The following is a 21,224-nucleotide window of genomic DNA, read 5'->3' as shown; positions in this document are numbered from 1 at the left end:
AATCTCAAAATAGGGATAGCCATTTTATGTTTGAGGACATACTAATGTCTTATTACCAAACTAGTGTTAAGCCTCTTTGTTGGTATCCCGAATATTAATAGTATCATGGATATTACTTTTGATTCAAGCCATATTTCTTTTGCATAAGAGTATAGATTAAGGAGTCGTCTCATTATGGAATTCATTGTGCTCTTTATTACAGTTAACCTTGTCACTTATTGATTGTGTTAGAATATTAATATAATTTTTATTCTCTCTATAAATGATTTTTTCATGCATGTCTTTGCCAGAACTACTTGGCAATATGGAAGCAGAGCAACGGAAAAAATGGTTGAAAGTCATTAGACAACATTTTTGTATAGGGATAAGCAAGATGAGTAATAAACAAATAAAAATGCAACTAGCAATGCAGTTTACGTAGAGTGTTTCTACAATATGGTCATAGCAAACACAATGGGAGAGATGCCCATCTCCAATGAAATGTGCACAAGACCTCCGGGATGAATTACCTACTACTAATATTGACATGGAAAAATTAGATTTTTGGGATTTGAAGTGGAAAGAGGAGAAGGCTAGAAGCAAGAGTACAAAAGACATAGATTCACATTTCACCATTTCAAAGCGTGTGCAATATGAACAATTAAAACATGCATATGATCCAACTTCTGAGGCATGGTTAGCCATGGAGGTTAGTCATGGGAATGCTTCTCACAAAGCACATTCATTTAGAAATGCCGATTGTTTAATCATGTTAGGTGTCCCCACTGAGGCTATAGAGGAGGGTGAGAATCTTGGTGTTGGCTCATTTGGGGTGTGCTTCAAAGTCACTTTCAATGGCATCTATTTCTTTCCTTGAAGTATCACTTATGTAGTAAAGCGCTATAAAGGGGACATATCTCACACCCTAAATTCATTTGATAAGGAAAATGGGATGCAAATATCACATCTGGGGATTGGTAACAGGATTATAGAGACAGTAACCCTTTGCCTCTTCACTGTAGCCCAAGAAAATACATTTTCAGCTCTTCGGTTCCCATTTGGTCCTGTTAGCATTAGGGACATGCACAAAACGGTCACATCCAAAAAATCTGAAATGTGCAGCTGAAGGTTTCTTACCAGAAAAGGTGGAGTCATCCCGTTCACAACCTTCGTGTAGCTACGATTCAGAATGTAAACTGGCATGTTACATGCTTTAGCCTAGAAAGTCTTTGGCAAATCTTTCCCTTTCATCATACTCCTGCCCATTTCACAGATGACGTGCATCTTGCGCTCTGCTACTCCATTTTGTTGTGATGTATGTGGCAGGGGTTTCTGCCTCTTGATCCTATGACTTTTGCAGTAACTTTCAAATTCACTTGATGTGAACTCACCACCTCTGTCTGATCTCAACTTCTTCACCTTCCTCCCCGTTTCTTTCCCGACCATTACATGCCATTCTTTGAACTTACTAAAAGCCTCATCTTTAGTCTTCAGGAAGTATATCCATATCCTTCTATTGTAGTCGTTGATCAGCGTCATGAAGTAGGAACCACCCAAAGCTTCTGTCTCCATCTTTCCATAGAGGTCCGTGTGAACGAGCTCTAGAGGAGCCTTTGCCCTGCTGGCCTCTTTAGGAAAGGGCTACCGATCCTGCTTGCCCATCATGCAAGCTTCACATACATCGGGAAGTAGATCTGTAATTTTTGGTAGGTCTGCAATCATTCCACTTTTATGCATCTCCTTTAAAAAACTAAGGTTTAGATGACCAAACCTCTCATGCCACAGCTTAGTGTTGCTCACATTGGCTCGAGCACTGAAAGCTGAGAGTTCGTAGATGTTGCACCGTGTACCTTTACCAATGACCTTCCCTTGAAGATCCAAAATCTGTGCACCATTCTTATCGAAGTGAACTTTGAGGTCCCGATTCGTGATCGTAGAAATGAACAACAAGTTCCTCTTGATATCTGGCACATAAAGAACATCATACAATTGTTTTAAACTCCATCTGACTTGAGAGCAATCGTACCTTTTCCTTTTGCTGGACATTTTGCATCATTGCCCACTGCTACTAGGATGTCATTCCCTACTGGATGTAGAGAGGTATACCAATCCTTCCAACTGGTCATGTGGCACGATGCACCACTGTCAATAATCCAAGGTTCATCTGCAGGTACATGAACTGCCTCCGTGCAAATCTTCTCAATTGCTACAAGCAACTCTACTAGTATTGCCTGCGCGCTATCGCTGTACTCTTTCTTTACTCCGTTCTTCTCATCTGCAATCTTCTTTTGGCACTCATTCTGCTTGTGCCCTGCCTTGTTGCTTTCTCTTTTTATCATCGAAAGAAGATGGGTTACCAGAGTCCTTACCCTTACCTTTCTTTGATCTAGTCGAGAAAGCCGAGTCCTCATCTTTTGATGCATCTCCTCCTCCAGAAGCATTGCGCTGAAATCCTCAAAGTTGAGGGGCAGATTTATGTTTTGTGTATTCAGTGCCATAACAAGACCATCATACTTTGGTGGGAGAATCTGTATGCACCTTCATGCTAGATTGTCACTGATGATGGTGATGCCAATCGCAGTCATCTGATCGCGCAGATTCTTCACCCTGGTGATGAACTTCTCTGTCGTTTTAGACTCAAACAATTTCTCGTTCACGAGTTGAGTCTCTAGATTTTGAATCCGCATCTGATTCATGGTCTCGTACTGATTTTTCAAGACCGTCCATGCCTCCTCCGCTGTGGTGACATGTTGAATTAACGCCATTACGGAATCACTTACATTGTAGACAATAGAACACAGCGCATCTGCATTTCTTCTTATCCACGCGACAATCTCATCCGCAGTTGGTATGATCTGTTGTCCTACATTGGTTGGATTCGGTCTCGGAACCGGCTTCATGTCCACCCCAGTAGCAGTATCCCAAAGCTCGTATGCGCCTAGGATGGTATTCATCTTAAACTTCCAAAGTGGATAGTTAGTGTCGTCCAAATTTCCACTTTCGCCGAACAGTGGGAGTAGCCTTGCCGACTGGGCCATCTCTCACAATCAGCTCACAAATAGAAACACACTACCAAATCTTCTTGCTAGAGCCCAAGCTCTGATACCATGTAAGAAAACAATACAACGTCTGTGCTCAACAGATAACAAGATCTCGTATGCAAGAGGGAAAACCAGATAGTATGGAGAATAAAAAATTTGATTCCTGTAAAACTGATACAATAGATGGCGGTGCCTCCCATGCCTCCCAGCCATGCGCTCCTGTGTGAGAAGCTTCGATGGCATGCTAGAAACAGTAGAGGACGGAGGCTGGATGCTAAGGAATCAGGGTTGCTGTAGCCAGTGATAATGATGGGCTTCATAGGCTTGCTCTTATATAGCCACCAGTTGTAGTCAGTTAGACCCAATTGGGAGACCGACCTAGTCAGCCCAAAACGACCGACTGGAGGTCGGTCTCGAAATAGGCCACCGACCACACGTTAGAACCGTGGCGCAAAATAGAGCAACTAACCTATGGTTGCCATTTGGCCCAAAGCCATCCAGGATCATCTGGGGCTCCAAACAGTCCCTGCAGCCCAAGAGTGAGCTGCCTCTGGAAATGCTCCATCTACCCTCAGTGCGGTTAGTCATGGGATGTCTTCTCGCACTTGCATGTAGCCTAGTTGGCAGTGTGCCAACTCTATCTGAAGCCGTCTAGCCATCAGGCCACACATGGCCCCCATCTCGTGTCCAAACCAGGACCTACCAGATAACCGAGCTACTCAAATGCCTTCTCCTCATATGGGGGCCTTACAAGTAGAGTTAGCTGGTTCCTGCATAGTTACATGAGAGTGGAGCATTGATATCTAATAGATTGTACTTCACTTTGTAAACCATTTGTTTGCTATGGCCTTCTTTCCTAGTGGAAGGTCACATTACTCCCAAGTGTTGTTTTTGTACAAAGCTTACATTTCTTCATTCATAGTAGTTTGCCATTCTGGCTGGTCAATTGCGTCTTCGAAGTACACAACCTCTTCTGTAGCCATGATGGTAGTCATAAGAGCATAGTTGGTGGTTTCAACCTGAATTACTTTGGCTTTCTAAGCATATGTCAATCTGGCTAGTGGTTTGCTTTCCCTTGTATACCATTTGAGTTGTTGTTGCTCTTCTTGAGATGTCTCTAGCAATTCTTGCTCTTCTTCATCAACCTTTTTTATAGGTGATTGAGTAATCAGTGTGTCTATCTCTTGTGTATTTGAGGCTTTCCGTTATGATTCCTCATCAAGGATTACATCTTTGGAGATAATGACCTTTCGATCGATGGGATCATACAGCTTATATGCTTTGCTTTCTTCACTCTAGCCAACCTTGATACATTTACGTGACTTCGCAGCCAATTTTCAGCGATGATCATCATGTATGTGGACATGCAATGCAACAAAATATGTGAAGATTCCCAATGCATGGCTTGTGTCCACTGAATGCTTCATAAGGTATCATATCCTGAATCGGTTAAGTAGGAAGCCAATTAAGCAAGTACTTTGTAGTGGCAATTGCTTCTATCCAATACTAATTCGGAAGATGTTTCTCACTAAGCATTGCTCTAGAACTTTCTGTTAAAGTACTGTTCTTCCTATTAGCTCTTGCATTTTGCTTAGGAGTATCTGCACAAGTGAATTGTATTCAAATGCCACGCCACTACTTCTTCAAAAGTTAACGAATGTTAAGACATGTATTCACCTCCTCTATCTAATCTCATGACTTTTATCTTTTGCCTTCGACCATGGCTTTGAGTTCTTGAATTCTGAAAAAGACTAGATTTCTCTTTCAAAAAAGAGATCCAACAATATCTATTGTAGTCATTGATGAGAGTCAAGTAGTAAAGTGAAACATTGATGCTACGGGTCTGGGCATAAGCCCATGCATATGTATGTACCAAATCAAGAATACCTCTAGCTTAAGAGGTGCTTTAACCGAAATTGGTTTGCTTTTGTTTACCCAAGAAGCATGCTTCATAAACTTTTTCAAGAAAATGTAGCTTAGAATTCCAATTGCCATATTCTAATTTTTAAGCTGAATCAACCTTTTGAAATTGACATGTCCATATCTCTTGTGTCATACTACAGAAAGTGGCATCTATTGTTGCAGTTGAGTTGACATGGCATGCAAATCTAAAATTGAAGCTATCATTCTGAACAAGCGTCCTTCCTTGACTTCTTTTCCTACTAGCTAATATCCTCTAAATTTGTCTTGGATAGTGCATTCATCTCCATCAAAGATGACTCGATAGTTGTGTTCCATCATTTGTCCAACAGACAAGAGGTTTTTGCTAAGCTTCAGAACATAGAGTACATCTTTCACCAATCCCTTTGTACAAGGTGAAATCGTTCATAGGGACAATGCAGCTTCTCTACTACCACAGCATCCCAACCCTCTTGCTAGGGTATCGCTGACCATCGCCATCATCTGATCACACCGATCAAATCGAGAATTTTCTTAATTTGTGCAACAGATTGGATATACCCCCCAACCTGTTGCTTGAGCAACAGGTTGGGGGATATATCCAACAACAGGCCTCGGTTGGGGTGACCCCACCCTGTTGCCTGAGCAACACGTTGGGGGGTATATCCAACCTGTTGCGCAAGTCAAGAATTTTGGGGGGTATATCCAACCTGTTGCACAAGTCAAGAAAATTCTTGACTTGTGCAACAGGTTGGATATACCCCCCAACTTGTTGCTCGAGCAACAAGTTAGGAGTATATCCAACCTTGCACAAATCAAGAAAATTCTTGAGTTGTGCAACAGGTTGCATATATTCCCCAACTGTATATCAAATTGTTGCACAAATAAGAAAAATTCTTGATTTGTGCGACAGGTTGGATATATCAAGCAACAGGTTGGGGGATATATCCAACCTGTTGCACAAATTAAAAAACTTCATTAAATTTTGGTTGTATTTTAGGATTAGGGTTTAGGGTTTAGGGTTTAGGGTTTAGGATTTAAGATTTAGGGTTTAGGATTTAGAGTTTAGGGTTTAAGGTTTAGGATTTATTGTTTAGGAGTTTAGGATTTAGGGTTTAGGAATTAAATGTTTAAAGTTTAGGATTTACGGTGGTTAAGATGTTTTGGTATTAATTATTTAAAGTTTAGGATGTAGGGTTTAGGTTTAATGCCTTCTCTACTAGTTTTCATATAGAAGTTATTAATTAATAATAAGCTCAATGATTATTTATTATGTTCATTTTGAGTTGCTAATCTATTTTTGTACATAAAATAGGTATTCACCCTAACAAAGGGTATGGATGTGGTGTTATATAAGAAGAATGAAGTGGTGGCTTTTGGACAAATTCATAGTCTTGATCTTATGAATGTGTGTCATTTCCAACGTTGTGGTGAGAGAACATGTGTAGTGATAATCACCAACGTTGTAAATCCTGAAGTACATTTAAAATATCCACATGGAGACTTTGAAACATTGGGAGATATCTTACAATGTGACATATTTGATATGCAAGCACACAGAACACTCTGGGACCAAGACAAAATTGTTCCAAAGACATACTTTCAAGATATCAAGAAAACTTATTTTGAGCGGGAAAAAGTAGAGATGTTATCTTGCTCCGGAGAAGTTTTAGCAATTGGCAACTTTAAGGGCTATGCTCAGAGTTTTCTCTGTATGGTGGAGATAATTAAGTTGACTAGTGCAGGTGTCATTCAAAATGCAATGGATAGTACTTCACATTTAGACGTCCATAATACTACGTCTCAACTACAAGTTCATAGTACTTGTAAATGGGGGTTAGCTTTCTTGAAATCAAGTTTGCCCAAGACAGTTTCCTTCAATGTCATGGAAGACACAATAGAATATTATTAGAAGAAAAAGACTATAACACAAATGGGATCCAAATTGATAAGAAGCTATAGTAGTAATTAAGAGTATCATAGTGCCATGCTCACAGGTATTGAGGACATTATAGTAACATATGCTGATGTAGAAAAGGTTTCTTGTGTTGCAAGTGACTCAAATATACTCACTAGTATAGAAGACTTGTCTTGTGTTGCAAGTGACTCAAACAGGCTCACTGGTATAGAAGACTTGTCATGTGTTGCAAGTGACTCGAACAGGCTCACTGGTATAGAAGACTTGTCCTATGTTGCAAGTGACTCGAACAGGCTCACTGGTATAGAAGACTTGTCTTGTGTTGCAAGTGACTCAAACATGCTTACTGATATAGAAGACTTGTCTTGTGTTGAGAATAATAAGATGGGACCACAAAGAAAAATACATGCAAAGATCGATGGGATAAGTGATGCAATAACAGGAATTGATGATATTAGTGACAATGATCATGATGTTACCACTCGAACACAAGGCAAAAGGGGCAGAGAATCTGAGACTTCTCATGTTGTTTGTAATATTGTTGCTAGCATGCCAGAGAATATAGATGGGAGAAGCTTGAGTTACAAAGGAGAAACAGTTCAACCACGAAATTCAAGAGGCATTGGCAACAAATTGACATCAATGAACATGTCTACCAGATTGCCATTTCCAAGATATTATAAGGTATTAAATAATTCTCAAGCCCACACAGCATTTGATTATAAAGATGAAGATTCAAGGGAAATGGATTCGAGGTTTGATGGTCTTACAACTAGAAAACGCAAGACACTATTTACAAAAAGAAAGTATGTGGTGTGAAGAGGCGAAGAGTCATGGCATCAATTCCAGAACCAAAGAGACATGTAATGCTATCCGAGGAGAATATGGAAAGGATGCTTATGCGAGTTTGTTGCAAGAGACTTTGCATTAGAAATGTTGGGAAAGATGATTGTGCAGCCATACGCCTTGGTATTTGGAGTAAGACAGCGCCTAATAGACATAACTATCTTCTTCAAGAGTTTTCATGCTTTCTTCATCAAGGCACTAATCAAGATTTGAGCACAAGACACTATCAACCTAGATTGAAACCCATGGTTAATGGGAGACCCATTTGCAATTGAGGATATCAATGGTTAACTGGACTATCATGTGGCACATATTGGACCATCTGGGTAGAGGTGAAAGAAAAAGTTGTTCATACAATTCATGGAAATACCTACAAGCTTAAATGCCATGGAAGCACTATAAATGTAACCGCAACATTAAAGCAAGTTCTTGAAGACCATGCATTACCACATCCTCATCTTCAACAAACAATGCTAGATGGACGTGTCGAATGCCAACAACATCTTCCTTTGGGAATGACAAAGAAGGTCGTCCTAGAAACTATCAATAAAGCTAGGCCACTGACCACACAATAGAACCATTCGGCCCACAGCCATCTGGGATCATCTGGGGCTCCAAATGGGACCCGCAACCTGAGAGTGGGCTGCCCCAGGAAATGCTTCGTCTACCCTCAGTGCGATCAGTCATGGGATGCCTTCCCGCACTTGTATGTAGCCTAGTTGGCAGTGTGCCAACTCCGTCTAGCCATTAGGCCACACATGGCCCCCATCTGGTGTCCAAACCAGGACTGAGATGAAGATCTGTTTTAGCTCTTGCCAAACTTCGATCCCCAACCAGAAATGCATCAGTCTGAGGTCTGTCATTTCAAACTCTCTTCCTAGCAACTTCTTTGTCTGAGAGATCTTCTCTTCATGGTTCCCTATTATGACAAGATCGTCCACATAAAGGACCATGATCCTACACCTGCCTCCTTCTTTGAAGATATACAAATTTGCATCAGATGGGCTCCTCCTGAACCCGTTTTGTAGAAAGTAGGCATCAATCTGCTGGTACCATGCTCGTCGGGCTTGTTTCAACCCGTAAAGTGCCTTCTTCAGTTTACAGACTTTACCTTATGAATTGGGGATCTCAAAACCTGGTGGTTGTTCCACGTATACCTCCTCCTTGGGATCTCCATTCAGAAAGGCGGATTTTACATCCATCTGAAACACGGGCCAACTTCCCTGGGCAGCTAACACTGTGAATTGTGGTTAGTCAACGAGGTCTGGGAGCAAAAGTATCCTGATAATCAAAACCATGTACCTATGTGAATCCTTTTGCCACGAGCCGAGCCTTGTACTTATCCAACGTGCCGTCGGACTTGTACTTGGTCTTGTACACCCACTTGGTGCCGATTACCTTGCGTTTTGGGGGTCGATCCACAAGGTCCCAACTTGTGTTGTTCTTCATTATGGAGCCATACTCCGACTGCATAGCCTCCATCCACCTATCATCACCCTGTGCCTCTTCAAGACACTTGGGTTCTTTAGCATGGGTCACCTCTGTCATCAAAGCGTAGTTGACCAAGTGTTCCTCCACCCTTCTTTGCTCCTCTAATCTCTTGGACCGGGGGTGTTCGAATGGTTCCTTCTCAATGGCTGGAGGTTCTCTGCCATCCAAAAGCTGCTTTACCCGCTTCGGGAATGGCCGTTGCCGTTGTGGTTCTGTAGGCTCTTCTTCCTCTTCTTTATCTTGAATCCTCCCAAGCACCATTGGGGGAGTTCGGTCTGCTATTGGTGGTTGTACTGGATGGATATCCTGGTCTTGGTTGTCTGGGAAGGAAGCATCCTCCTCCAATTGATGCAGCTGTTCTGAGAAGACCACATCGTGACTCACTATTACCTTCTTGGTAATAGGGTTATAGAGACGGTAACCCTTCGCCTCTTCACTGTAGCCCAAGAAAATACATTTCTGGCCCTTCGGTTCCTATTTGTGGTCCTGTTAGCATCAAGGACATGCACAAAACAGTCACATCCAAAAACTCTGAAATGTGCAGCTGAAGGTTTCTTACCAGAAAAAGGCCTGCAGTGGAGTCATCCCATTCACAGCCTTCGTGTAGCTACGATTCAGAATGTAAACTACCGTGTTACATGCTTCTGTCCAGAAAGTCTTTGGCAAATCTTTCCCTTTCATCATACCCCTGCCCATTTCGTAGATGACGCGCATCTTGCACTCTGCTACTCCATTTTGGTGTGGTGTATGTGGCGGGGGTTTTTGCCTCTTGATCCTGTGACTTTTGCAGTAACTTTCGAATTCACTTGATGTGAACTCACCACCTCTGTCTGATCTCAACTTCTTTACCTTCCTCCCCGTTTCTTTCTTGACCATTACATGCCATTCTTTGAACTTACTAAAAGCCTCATGTATGTCTTCAGGAAGTATATCCATATCCTTCTACTGTAGTCGTCGATCAGCATCATGAAGTAGTAGGAACCACCCAAAGCTTCCATCTCCATCTTTTTGCAGAGGTCCGTGTGAACGAGCTCTAGAGGAGCCTTTGCCCTATTGGCCTCTTTAGGAAAGGGCTGCCGATGCTGCTTGCCCATCATGCAAGCTTCACATACATTGGGTAGATCGGTAATTTATGGTAGGTCTGCAATCATTCCACTTTTATGCATCTCCTTTAAAGAACTAAGGTTTAGATGACCAAACCTCTCATGCCATAGCTTAGTGTTGCTCACATCGGCTCGAGCACTGAAAGCTGAGAGTTCATAAATGTTGTTGCACTGTGTACCGATCGCAGAAACGGACAACAAGTTCCTCTTGATATCTGGCACATAAAGAACATCGGACAACTGTTTTACAACTCCATCTGACTTGAGAGCAATCGTACCTTTTCCTTTTGTTGAACATTTTGCATCATTGCCAACTGCTACCAGGATGTCATTCCCTACCGGATGTAGAGAGGTATACCAATCCTTCTGACTGGTCATGTGGCATGATGCGCCACTGTTAATAATCCATAGTTCTATCGTGTGGTGGTCCGCGGCCTATTTCGGGCCCACAGCCATCTGGGATCATCTGGGGCTCCAAATGGGCCCCGTAACCCAAGAGTTTGGGCTGCCCCGAAAAATGCTTTGTCTACCCTCAGTGCGGTCGATCATGGGATGCCTTCCTGAACTTGCATGTAGCCTAGTTGGCAGTGTGCCAACTCCGTCCAGCCATCAGGCCACACATGGCCTCCATCTGGTGTCCAAACCAGGACCTACCGGATAACCAAGCTACTCAAATGCCTTCTCCTCATATGGGGGGCTTACAAGTAGAGTTAGCTGGTTCCCGCATAGTTACACGAGAGTGGAGCATTGATATCTAACAAGACTTGGGCCGAATTCAGAGAACTCCAAAAGAAGGATCCCAACATATTGTACAACTTTCCAAAGTACAACTTCCCCAAAGAGATGACTCGAGAGGGATTTTGCTACGGCCTCTAGTCAATGGCACGTATGGCTCAATTCCAGATCCCACCGTCGCAGCGGTCCACTTCAACTGCCTTCTCCTCTTACTCCTCCGCAATCTCCCTGCCCATCGTCACCCCATCGACGATTGCCTCCACAATCTGAGCAACCAGATTATCTTCAATCTCGACATCGGTCCTACACAATTCTAGGACCTCCGCGTCGGCAATCTCCACAGACATCACATCTGCATGTACGAGGATATGCATGGTACCCATTTTTTGGCGATCGCTCGTACCTCACTCACCTCACTCCATGACAGATGGACCACTATGCAATCCTACAGATAGTTCTCTCCACTGACCTCCTCTAGCATGGCTGACTCAAGGGCCAATCAGCAACAAGAAGGGGGCATGTCAACATCCATAGAGTACAGTCGAATGTAGGGTAATTAGTGATTAGAGGTGATTACGTTTCATGATCTACGTCAATGGGCAAGATCAGGGAGTTTAATCCCCAAATACCCCAAGGCCAATGATTCCAGGCAATATGCACATGGAAGGAGTATAGCTCAAACGTAGGGATTTTGATCCCCAAATATCCCAAGGCCAAGGATTCCAAGCAATGTGCATAGATTGTAGGTTCCAGCTCACACCCCAAGGCTAAAGACTATAGGCAACGTACACATTTCAGATCTACATCAATGGAAATAGCCATGGAATGAAAATAGCCATGGAAGGAGTATAGCTCAAACTCAAGGAGTTTGACCCCCAAATATCCCGATGCCAAAGCGTCCAGGCAACGTGCATAGGTTGTATGTTCCAACTGCAAGCTGCTCTTTGTCTCGTGGAAGTTAAGCCTGGCCACTCCACGTTTTGAGCCTAATGCACAGGCTTCGAACCCCAAATGACTTAAGGCGTGAGGGCACTTAGGGAGTTGAGCCCCAAATCAGCTAAGCGTTGGAAGTGTGAGGCTAACACAAGCGCTATTTAGGGGCCGGTTGGGAACACCTCCTAATGCTAGGCTTATCCCAAGCGCTCTAATATGGTTACCACAAGTGCTATTTTCGCTAGTAGAGGGAGAGATTGAAAGAATAGCAATATGCCTTGGCACCCTACGGCCCCAAGAGCCTTTGGTTGCAAAGAGAAGGAGAGTGCTAAAAGGAAAAGGGTTGCCCTTCAAAAGGTGACATGTGTAAAAGGCCAAAGTGTTGACTTTGGTCTTCATTGTTGTTTGCACAAGTTTGAATACAAGCTCCCTCTTCTCTTCCAAGAGAGTGTTTTGGGTGTTCTCTTGTTTCCATTGTAATGCCCTTGTGTTTGCCACTCCATCCCCCTTCACCCTCCTCTTCCCTTCTCCTTCTCCCTCCCTTCTCCTCTCTCTTATCCCCTCTCCCCCTTCCCTCTTTCTTGCATGGAAACACATTGCAACAATCCAGAGGCCGCTTGAGTGACACTTGCGGATGGCTCATGCCTTGCATTGTCCTCATAAGGAGTAGCTTGGAGTGGAGGCCATCGGCATCTCTTCAACATCCCCATGACACGTGAGTCACCAGCGAGACCCACACAACAAGATATCAAGGCAAGATACGGCAAAGAAAAAATATTTTTGAATAAAAAGCAAAAAGCTTGAAAGGGACATGCCACAGATATGACACGAGTGTGCAACATGTAATTTATTGGTGCAAGAGAAGTAAAATTTTGAATGCAAGTGCAGGAGATGTCAAATATTATGATAGCTTGGTGGCTAGGTGTTTTTTCCTTCCAACTATACACATCACTAACTTGTGCACCCTAAACATGCACAAAGAGGCCCAAAATGACTATAAAAGAAATGGCTTTCTAGCAGGTTTGATGTTGTGTATTAAGAAATGGAGGCACTTTTGACATCCTTATGGGCCCCATTGCAAGAAACCAGTTTGAAAAAAGAACCAATCCAATATGATAAATACTATTGGATTTATTCAAAGAGCATTGCACATGTACGGATTGAGTTTTTCCTATTGCATCCATTTACAGGTGAATTAAGCTACAAATATCACCAAAGATCAATGTATTAAAACCACCATCAGAAGCTCCATAAGTACGGGGCACATTTTTTTGAAAAATTTACCTCTCCAGCCAAATATAAAAGATTTATCGAGCATGCCCTCAAATGTATGTGCACAATTGTAGTGCCAAATATTGGAAACTCAATAAAGCATAGCAAATAGTCTCAATTTGTTGCCTCCTTTCGTACTTTGGAAGCTCAAGGAATGCACTTTTAAGTGAAAAATTGCTTCCTTATATATGTAGAATAATTATTTGATGTCCTTAAAATAAATTGGATATGCATTATAGTCTATATACATCCATCACAGGCATAATATTATTTGCAATAGTTTTCAAGATTTGCGAGATAGGAGTAAGAGGCTTTGGAATAGTCTACAAAGGTAAACTCAGCGATGGAACAGCAGTGGCCATTAAGAAGAGCAAGCATGCAAGATCACCCGAAGAAAAACAATAGTTTCTAAATGAGGTAAGGATCCTTTTGCAAGTGAATCATCAGCACCTTGTAAAGCTCTTGGGATGTTGCTTAGAGAACAAGGTTGCATTGCTTGTCTTTGAATTCATCTCAAATGGCACACTTCTAGAGCATCTTCAAGCGAAGAAGGGGCAAGCCGCATTAAGTTGGAGGCAGCGCCTTTGCATCGCTCTTCAAACAGCAGATGCTTTGGCCTATCTTCATTCAGCAGCAGCCAATCCTCCAATCTACCATAGGGATGTCAAATCTACAAACATTCTCCTAGATGAAGAACTAAATGTTAAGGTAGTAGATTTTGGAATCTCCAAGCTGGCTCCTCTGGAGGATCAATTGCTGCCATCCAGGGCACTATTGGATACATTGGTCTTGAATATTACACTAGCTTCCAAATCAATGACAAAAGCAATGTTTACAGCTTTGGCATTGTGCTTTTAGAGCTCATCTCTGCCCAACATGCTGTCGATTTTAGTAGAAGTTGCGAGGATGCTAGCCTCTGGAACATGGCAGTACCCCACATCAACAATGGGGATTTACAGGGGCTACTTGATCCAGTTATTGGAGGCTTACAATTCTGAAGTTGTGAAGGAATCAATTTTGAGTATGGGGAGGTTGGCAGTAAGTTGCTTAGCAACATGGGAAAGGGAGATACCAACTATGAAGGAGGTGTGGAGAGAGTTAAAAAGATTGTGGCTAGAGGCAGATGTCAACTCTGACGATGTGGACTACATGCATTTATAAATTTCACAAGGTGAGGATACTTCCTTGAACGATCCAAGCATAACAACAAGAGGACACTCGGGCATTCATGACATTGAGATGGTAGACCTTCGTGAATTGAGTATGGCTCCTGCAGGCTCTCACAGAGCTCCACGAGGGATGAGTTGCCCTTCATGCTTCATATTAGTGAAACTACTTGATGAAACTCCTCAGTATCTCACTCAAAAGTTGATTCATGCAACTTTCAAGTCTTCAAGGGAGAAGCTCATCGGCATCATGTTCATCGTCTCCTATGCTATAGTCTAGATCTCAGATCCTCTTCATTTTGTGCACTGTAGACTAGTGGGTGCGCCAATCATAACCCCTCAAGATTCATGTCTAATGTAAGGGCCCTTGTTACTTCAGATGACAATATATATACATATATATCTTTTAATATATTATATTTATATGAATTTTCTCGATATCAAGAGAAGCCTCATTATATTTTGTAGACCCTTGTTGAAATCTAAGATTGTTGTAGGGGCATCTTTTTTAATTTTGTGTCTACCCCCCCTGATGCTTCATTACTAGCTTACCGTTACTTTGTATTTATGGATGTTCATAGTTGTTGTATTGTATTGTTTCTCTTAACTTGAACGAGTGCCTTGTGAGTTCGCTATTGCCCATTGGCCATGGCTTGAAATGTTCACTAAAAGGAGGGACGCTATTCTTTTCTCTACTCATCATGGTGTGTGTAAAACTCCACCTAATGTTTTGTATGTGCCAATTGTTGCAAAGAAGTTGCTTTCAATCTCTACTAAGGAACAACATAAAGGTGGAGTTTGATGATGAGTAGGTTTTATTGAGAAATAGACAAAGAAGTGTCATTGTCGTTCGAGGGATCAAGGATAGTATTCTATCTCAGATAGTGCATTCTTTTCTCTTAGTCAAAATTCAGTGAGTATGTTGTGGCACAACCATTTTGGGAATGTACCACCCACCACATTAGTGGAGCTGCATCAAAAGAATAAGGTGACAAGAGGGATCAAGAATAGTATTCTATCTCAGATAGTGCATTCTTTTCTCTTATTCAAAATTCAGTGAGTATGTTGCGGCACAAGCATTTTGGGAATGTACCACCCACCACATTAGTGGAGCTGCATCAAAAGAATAAGGTGACAAGACTTTCCAAGTTTTCCCCACATTCTTCTATTGGCGCAACTAACCTCAAGAGTAGAAAATGACAAGAGCCCTTTCCATAAAGCTAGAAATAAAGACCACGCCCTTAGAGCTAGTTCACTCTGACCTGTGTGGGCATATGTCCACAACATCCTTTGGTAGCTATCTATATTTTCTTACCTTTTTCTTGCAAAGAAGCTCTTGTATGGTTGAAGTAGGTCCCTAAGCTTGGTGTCATAGGATTTATTAGCTATTCGCCACTATTGAACTCACTTGGACTCACTATTGGGCTCACTTGAATTTCTTGTGATGTCCACCTTTACACACTAGCACAAGATGATCTTATCATGCTCATTGTATTCTATGTTGATGACTTTATCATCTCTAGCAATCATCATCGTCTGATAAGAGATTCACAAATCATGCTTCAAAGTGAATTTGAGATATTTTAAAACTGTTAGAATAACAACATGCACAAATATATTTAGACATAAGTAAGCCAAGTTACAATGAAAAAATACATCTGTAAAAGATTAAAATGATAATATATACCAAAATCATACACCAATTAAGAGTATTAGTAAATGATGCGAATGATTAATACTCTTCTTCCAACCTCTTTTTGGTAAATTATTAAAATAATATTATTAATATAAAAAATAAAAAATAAAAAAATAAATGAAGAAATATTTAAATAAGAATGAGGCATGCATTAGGCATGAATATAAGAGAAGTGATATATATATATATATATCCAACATTCTTTGGACTTTCTATCCCTTGGCATAGGGTTTAGTAATTTTATGCCATCTTTGGGAAAGGAAGAATCTTGAATCTTTCTTTATGATCATCAACACTTTTAAACTCTTCCAAAGCACTTTTGCCACATCATTTCATGCTTTTCTGAGCTTCTTCACAACAAAAAGGTAAGAAAATATAGATAACTACCAAAGGATGTTGTGGACGTATGCCCACACAAGTCAGAGTGAACTAGCTCTAAGGGTGTCATCTTTATTTCTAGCTTTATGGAAGGGCTCTTGTCATTTCTTACCCTCAAGGTAAGTTGTGCCAATAGAAAAATGTGGGAAAAGCTTGGAAAGTCTTGTCACCTTATTCTTTTGATGCAGCTCCACTAATGTGGTGGGTGGTACATTCCCAAAATGCTTGTGCCACAACATACTCAATGAATTTTCAATAAGAGAAAAGAATGCACTATCTGAGATAGAATACTATCCTTGATCCCTCGAGCGACAATGACATTTCTTTGTCTATTTCTCAATAAAACCTACTCATCATCAAACTCCACCTTTATGTTGTTCCTAGCAAAGATTGAAAGCAACTTCTTTGCAACAATTGGCACATACAAAACATTAGGTGGAGTTTTACACACACCGTGATGAGTAGAGAAAAGAATAGCGTCCCTCCCTTTTAGTGAACATTTCAAGCCATGGCCAATGGGTAATAGTGAACTCACAAGGCACTCATTCAAGTTAAGAGAAACAGTACAATACAACAACTATGAACATCCATAAATACAAAGTAACGGTAAGCTAGTAATGAAGCATCAGGGGGGGTAGACACAAAATTAAAAAAGATGCCCCTACTACAATCTTAGATTTCAACAAGGGTCTACAAAATATAATGAGGCTTCTCTTGATATCGAGAAAATTCATATAAATATAATATATTAAAAGTTATATATGTATATATATTACCACTAGTCTACATTGCACAAAATGAAGAGGATGTGAGATCTAGACTAAAGCATAGGAGACAATGAACATGATGCCGATGAGCTTCTCCCTTGAAGACTTGAAAGCTGCAGGAATCAACTTTTGAGTGAGATACTGAGGAGTTTCATCAAGTAGTTTCACATAATCTGAAGCATAAAGGGCAACTCATCCCTCGTGGAGCTCCATGAGAGCTTGCAGGAGCCATACTCGATTCACGAAGATCTGTCATCTCAATGTCATGAATGCCCGAGTGTCCTCTTGTTGTTATGCTTGGATCGCCAAGGAAGTATCCCAAAGCAAACACCTATTGTCTTGAAGACTCTCATCCTCACCTTGTAACATTTCTAAATGCATGTAGCCCACATCATTAGAGTTGACATCTGCCTCTAGCCACAATCTTTGTAACTCTCTCCACACCTCCTTCATAGTGGGTCTCTCCCTTGCCCGCGTTGCTAAGCACCTTACTGCCAACCTCCCCATACTCAAAATTGATTCCTTCACAATTTTAGAATTGTAAGCCTCCACAAGAACTGGATCAAGTAGCCCTTGTAAATCCCCATTGTTAATGTGGGGTACTGCCATGTTCCGGAGGCTAGCATCCTCGCAACTTCTACTAAAATCGGCGACAGGTTGGGCAGAGATGAGCTCTAAAAGCACAATGCCAAAGCTGTAAACATCGCTTTTGTCATTGATTTGGAAGCTAGTGTAATATTGAGGATCAATGTATCCGATAGTGCCTTGGATGGCTGCAGTTGAGTTGTGAGTAGCCCCCAGAGGAGCCAGCTTGGAGATTCTGAAATCTGCTACCTTAACATTTAGGTCTTCATCCAGGAGAATGTTTGTAGATTTGACGTCCCTATGGTAAATTGGAGGATTGGCTGCTGCTGAATGAAGATAGGCCAAAGCATCTGCTGTTTGAAGAGCAATGCAAAGGCGCTGCCTCCAACTTAATGCGGCTTGCCCCTTCTTTGCTTGAAGATGCTCTAGAAGTGTGCCATTTGAGATGAATTCAAAGACAAGCAATGCAACCTTGTGCTCTAAGCAACATCCCAAGAGCTTTACAAGGTGCCGATGATTAACTTGCGAAAGGATCGTTACCTCGTTTAGAAACTGTTGTTTGTCTTGTGGTGATCCTGCGCGCTTGCTCTTTTTAACGGCCACTGCCGTTCCATCGTTGAGTTTACCTCTGTAGACCGTTCCAAAGCCTCCCACTCCTATCTGGCAACTCTCAGCGAAGTTGGCCGTGGCTTTTTGAAGCTCCCGAAGACGCAGCAATGTGGCGGCGTCTTTGTTCATGAGTGTTTGTATCAAATCCACATCTTGCCGATGCTTTCTCGAATACACGCTCCATCGCCATCCAAGGAGTAAACAGCTCCCAACGGATAGGAAGAGAGATGCAGCAACAACTAGCCCCAATCGTATATGACTTGCGTTGTTGCTAATGAGGGGACAAGGCTGAAGAGGGCCACCACAAAGTCCAGGATTGTGAGAAAAGGAGTGGGGATTCGACAGATTGGGAGGTAGCGGAGCAGGAAGAGGCCCAGAGAGACTGTTGTAAGAGACATCGAGATAGGTCAAGTTTAGTAGACCCTTGAAGCCAGCAGGAACGTGCCCGCTCAGTCGATTGTGGGATAAATTTAAGAAGGACAAGGAAGGCAGGGACGTGGAGGTGAAGAGGTCAGGCGGCAATTCTCCCTCCAGATTTGTGTCGCTCAGATCGAGGACTTCCCGGTAGCAAAAATATGTCACGTTGAGTCTGCGAGGTAGCGTGAGGCCCGTCAGATTATTGCCCACCAGGAGCAGATCCACGAATGTAATGTTTTGGAGAAGAAGTTGCAAAGGATTGGGGTATTTCGCTGTGCTTGTCATGCTGAAAGGGTTGTAACTAAGGTTTAGGCGGCCGAAAGGAAATCCATTACTATATTGGCATGTTACATCAAGCATTCCGGCAATGTCACCACTAAACATATTGCCTGCGAGTCGAACGTCTGTTGCGCCTGCGAAACAGATGTCCAGTAGCTGGTGGATATCGCCGGAGAGACGGTTGTTTTGAACCCACAGCTGCCTGATGGAGGAATTTGCAGCAAACCTGGTAGGCACGGGGCCTTCCAGCTGGTTGTGGCTCAGGTCGAGGCTGTAAACTGAGAAATTAAGGCTGTCGTCTGGAAGCCTTCCGTCTAGCAGATTATTCGAAAGATTCAGATAACCCCACAGGCTCCCAGGATGCAGTAGTGCGGCAGGAATGCTGCCACTGAGCCGATTTCCAGACAAATCTACAACATAAGTAGTATTCGAACAAATCTCCGACGGGATCTCGCCCACCAAGCGATTGGATGACAGGTCCAGAGATAGAAGTTTTGGCAGATACCCAAACCCGGACGGTATCCGTCCCTCTAGTTGATTGTTTGTGATACTAAGCTCGAAGAGACTCGCCAAACTCGGAAATTGAGACTCGGCAAACCCAGTAAGATTGTTGTTTCCAAGACGGATGGAGATGAGCTTGTTGAGACCCTGCAGACTGGGAACGGGGCCAGAAAGTCGATTGCTGGAGAGTTGTAAGCTCACAAGGTTGGTCAAATTGTGCAGCTGAGGAATCGGGCCAGTCAGTTGATTGCCCGAAAGATGTAGGAACTGCAGGTTGGTGAGCTTGTGGAGTGTGTTTGGAATGCTGCCGGAAAGATTGGCTCCTGAAAGATCTAGCAAGGTGAGGCCAGTCAAATTGCCTATCTCCGGAGGGATTTCAGTGAGCAGAGGGTTCGACGAGAGATCTAATGACTTGAGGCTTTTCAAAGAGGCCAACAGCAGCACAAAAGCGCTAAGAAGGACGTGGCCCTCCTGCGATAGAGCTTCCACCGTAGAAGAGTGCAAGAGCAAGGAAGTGTGTTACCTACTTGGCTTAACATTGTCACATTTTGTGCCCTCTTATGAACTCTTGTAAATAAGTGCAATGCACTCGTGAATGTTGTTAAAAGTCACTTTGGAATCGTAGCGGCCCATGAGAATCATAAATACTAGGAACAAAAGAGTAGAAAAGATAGAAAGGTAGGAAAGCATAGGGCTTCCCCTCACCTGGAAAGGTGGCATGTATAAAAGGCCAAAAGTTTGACTTTGTTCTTCAATTGTTGGATGCAAGTTTGAGAAATAGAAGCTCTCTCTCTTTCCAAGAGTCATGTCTTGTGTTTCTCTTGCTTCTTGCATTTTGTGAATGCCTCTCACCCCGCTCCACCCTATTGCCTCTTGCTTCCCATCTCCTCTATCTCTTCTTCTCTCTTCTCCCCTCTCTTCTCCCCCTTCTTCTTATGAAGTTTCACACTTACAACAACTCAGAAAGCCATTTGAGTGACACTTATGGACCATGTATGCTCAAGGAGTAGCTTGGAGTAGGAGGTTCCATTGGCACACCTCCAAGATCCCACAACAAGTGAGTCACCATCGAGACTACAGAGCTATCCATTGGAGTTCTAGCTTTTCTATTGTAACTTTGTGATTATTCGTTTGTAAGGTGACCTTTTCTTGTTGGGGATATTTGGGCCTGAAGAGTTGTGACCTCTCTCAAGATTCCTTGGAATTGGACTTGGACTTCTGCTACAAGTTGGCATTCCAATTCTTGGATATGCTCCTCCTTGGCCAAGCTAGTAAATATTTCTGACATTTGTTCCATCTGTTTGCCTTGATATTGGAGGATGGAAGATGGTGATGAGGTTTGTCAAAATTGTTGATACATGTGGTGCCTTATGGATTTCCCTTATGGATTTTGGCATTATAGAGTAGAACTAGGTCACCATCATATCTGGCACAATTTCAAAGCGGCATCCATATCATGTAATCATGTTCTCATACAAGAACTTTGCTGTGCTTTTGGCATCTACTTTCCTTACTGCTATAGCTTCAGACCACTTGGTAAAGAAGTCTATGGCCACCATGATGTAGCATGCCTATTTTCCCTTTTCATCTGGATATATGGGTCGCACAA

General features: G+C 42.4%; 1 protein-coding gene across 1 annotated transcript; it reads right to left on the bottom strand.

Moving 5' to 3' along the window:
- Positions 1 to 17,272: 17,272 nt before the first annotated feature.
- Positions 17,273 to 20,335, bottom strand: LOC147890372 (uncharacterized). Its single transcript, XM_087390275.1, has 3 exons — positions 20,321 to 20,335; positions 17,584 to 20,086; positions 17,273 to 17,397 (listed from the first exon to the last, which is right to left on the bottom strand). Exons 1-3 carry the CDS (start codon positions 20,333 to 20,335, stop codon positions 17,273 to 17,275), a joined length of 2,643 nt encoding a protein of 880 aa, XP_087246401.1.
- Positions 20,336 to 21,224: the final 889 nt, after the last annotated feature.

Source organism: Dipteris shenzhenensis, chromosome 19 (assembly GCF_047967505.1).
Source record: "Dipteris shenzhenensis isolate YYH24624 ecotype China chromosome 19, Dip_SZ_1.0, whole genome shotgun sequence".
Lineage (NCBI taxonomy): Eukaryota > Viridiplantae > Streptophyta > Polypodiopsida > Gleicheniales > Dipteridaceae > Dipteris > Dipteris shenzhenensis.
Note: the sequence above shows the minus strand (reverse complement) of the source record. Positions and strands in the feature narration are given on the sequence as shown.

What these genes read in the sequence shown, in the direction of transcription:
- LOC147890372 (XM_087390275.1), bottom strand. An exon ending in GCATTTAGAAATGTTACAAG is followed by an intron (nt 17,398 to 17,583) that starts GTGAGGATGAGA and finishes TTTATGCTTCAG; the next exon opens with ATTATGTGAAACTACTTGAT.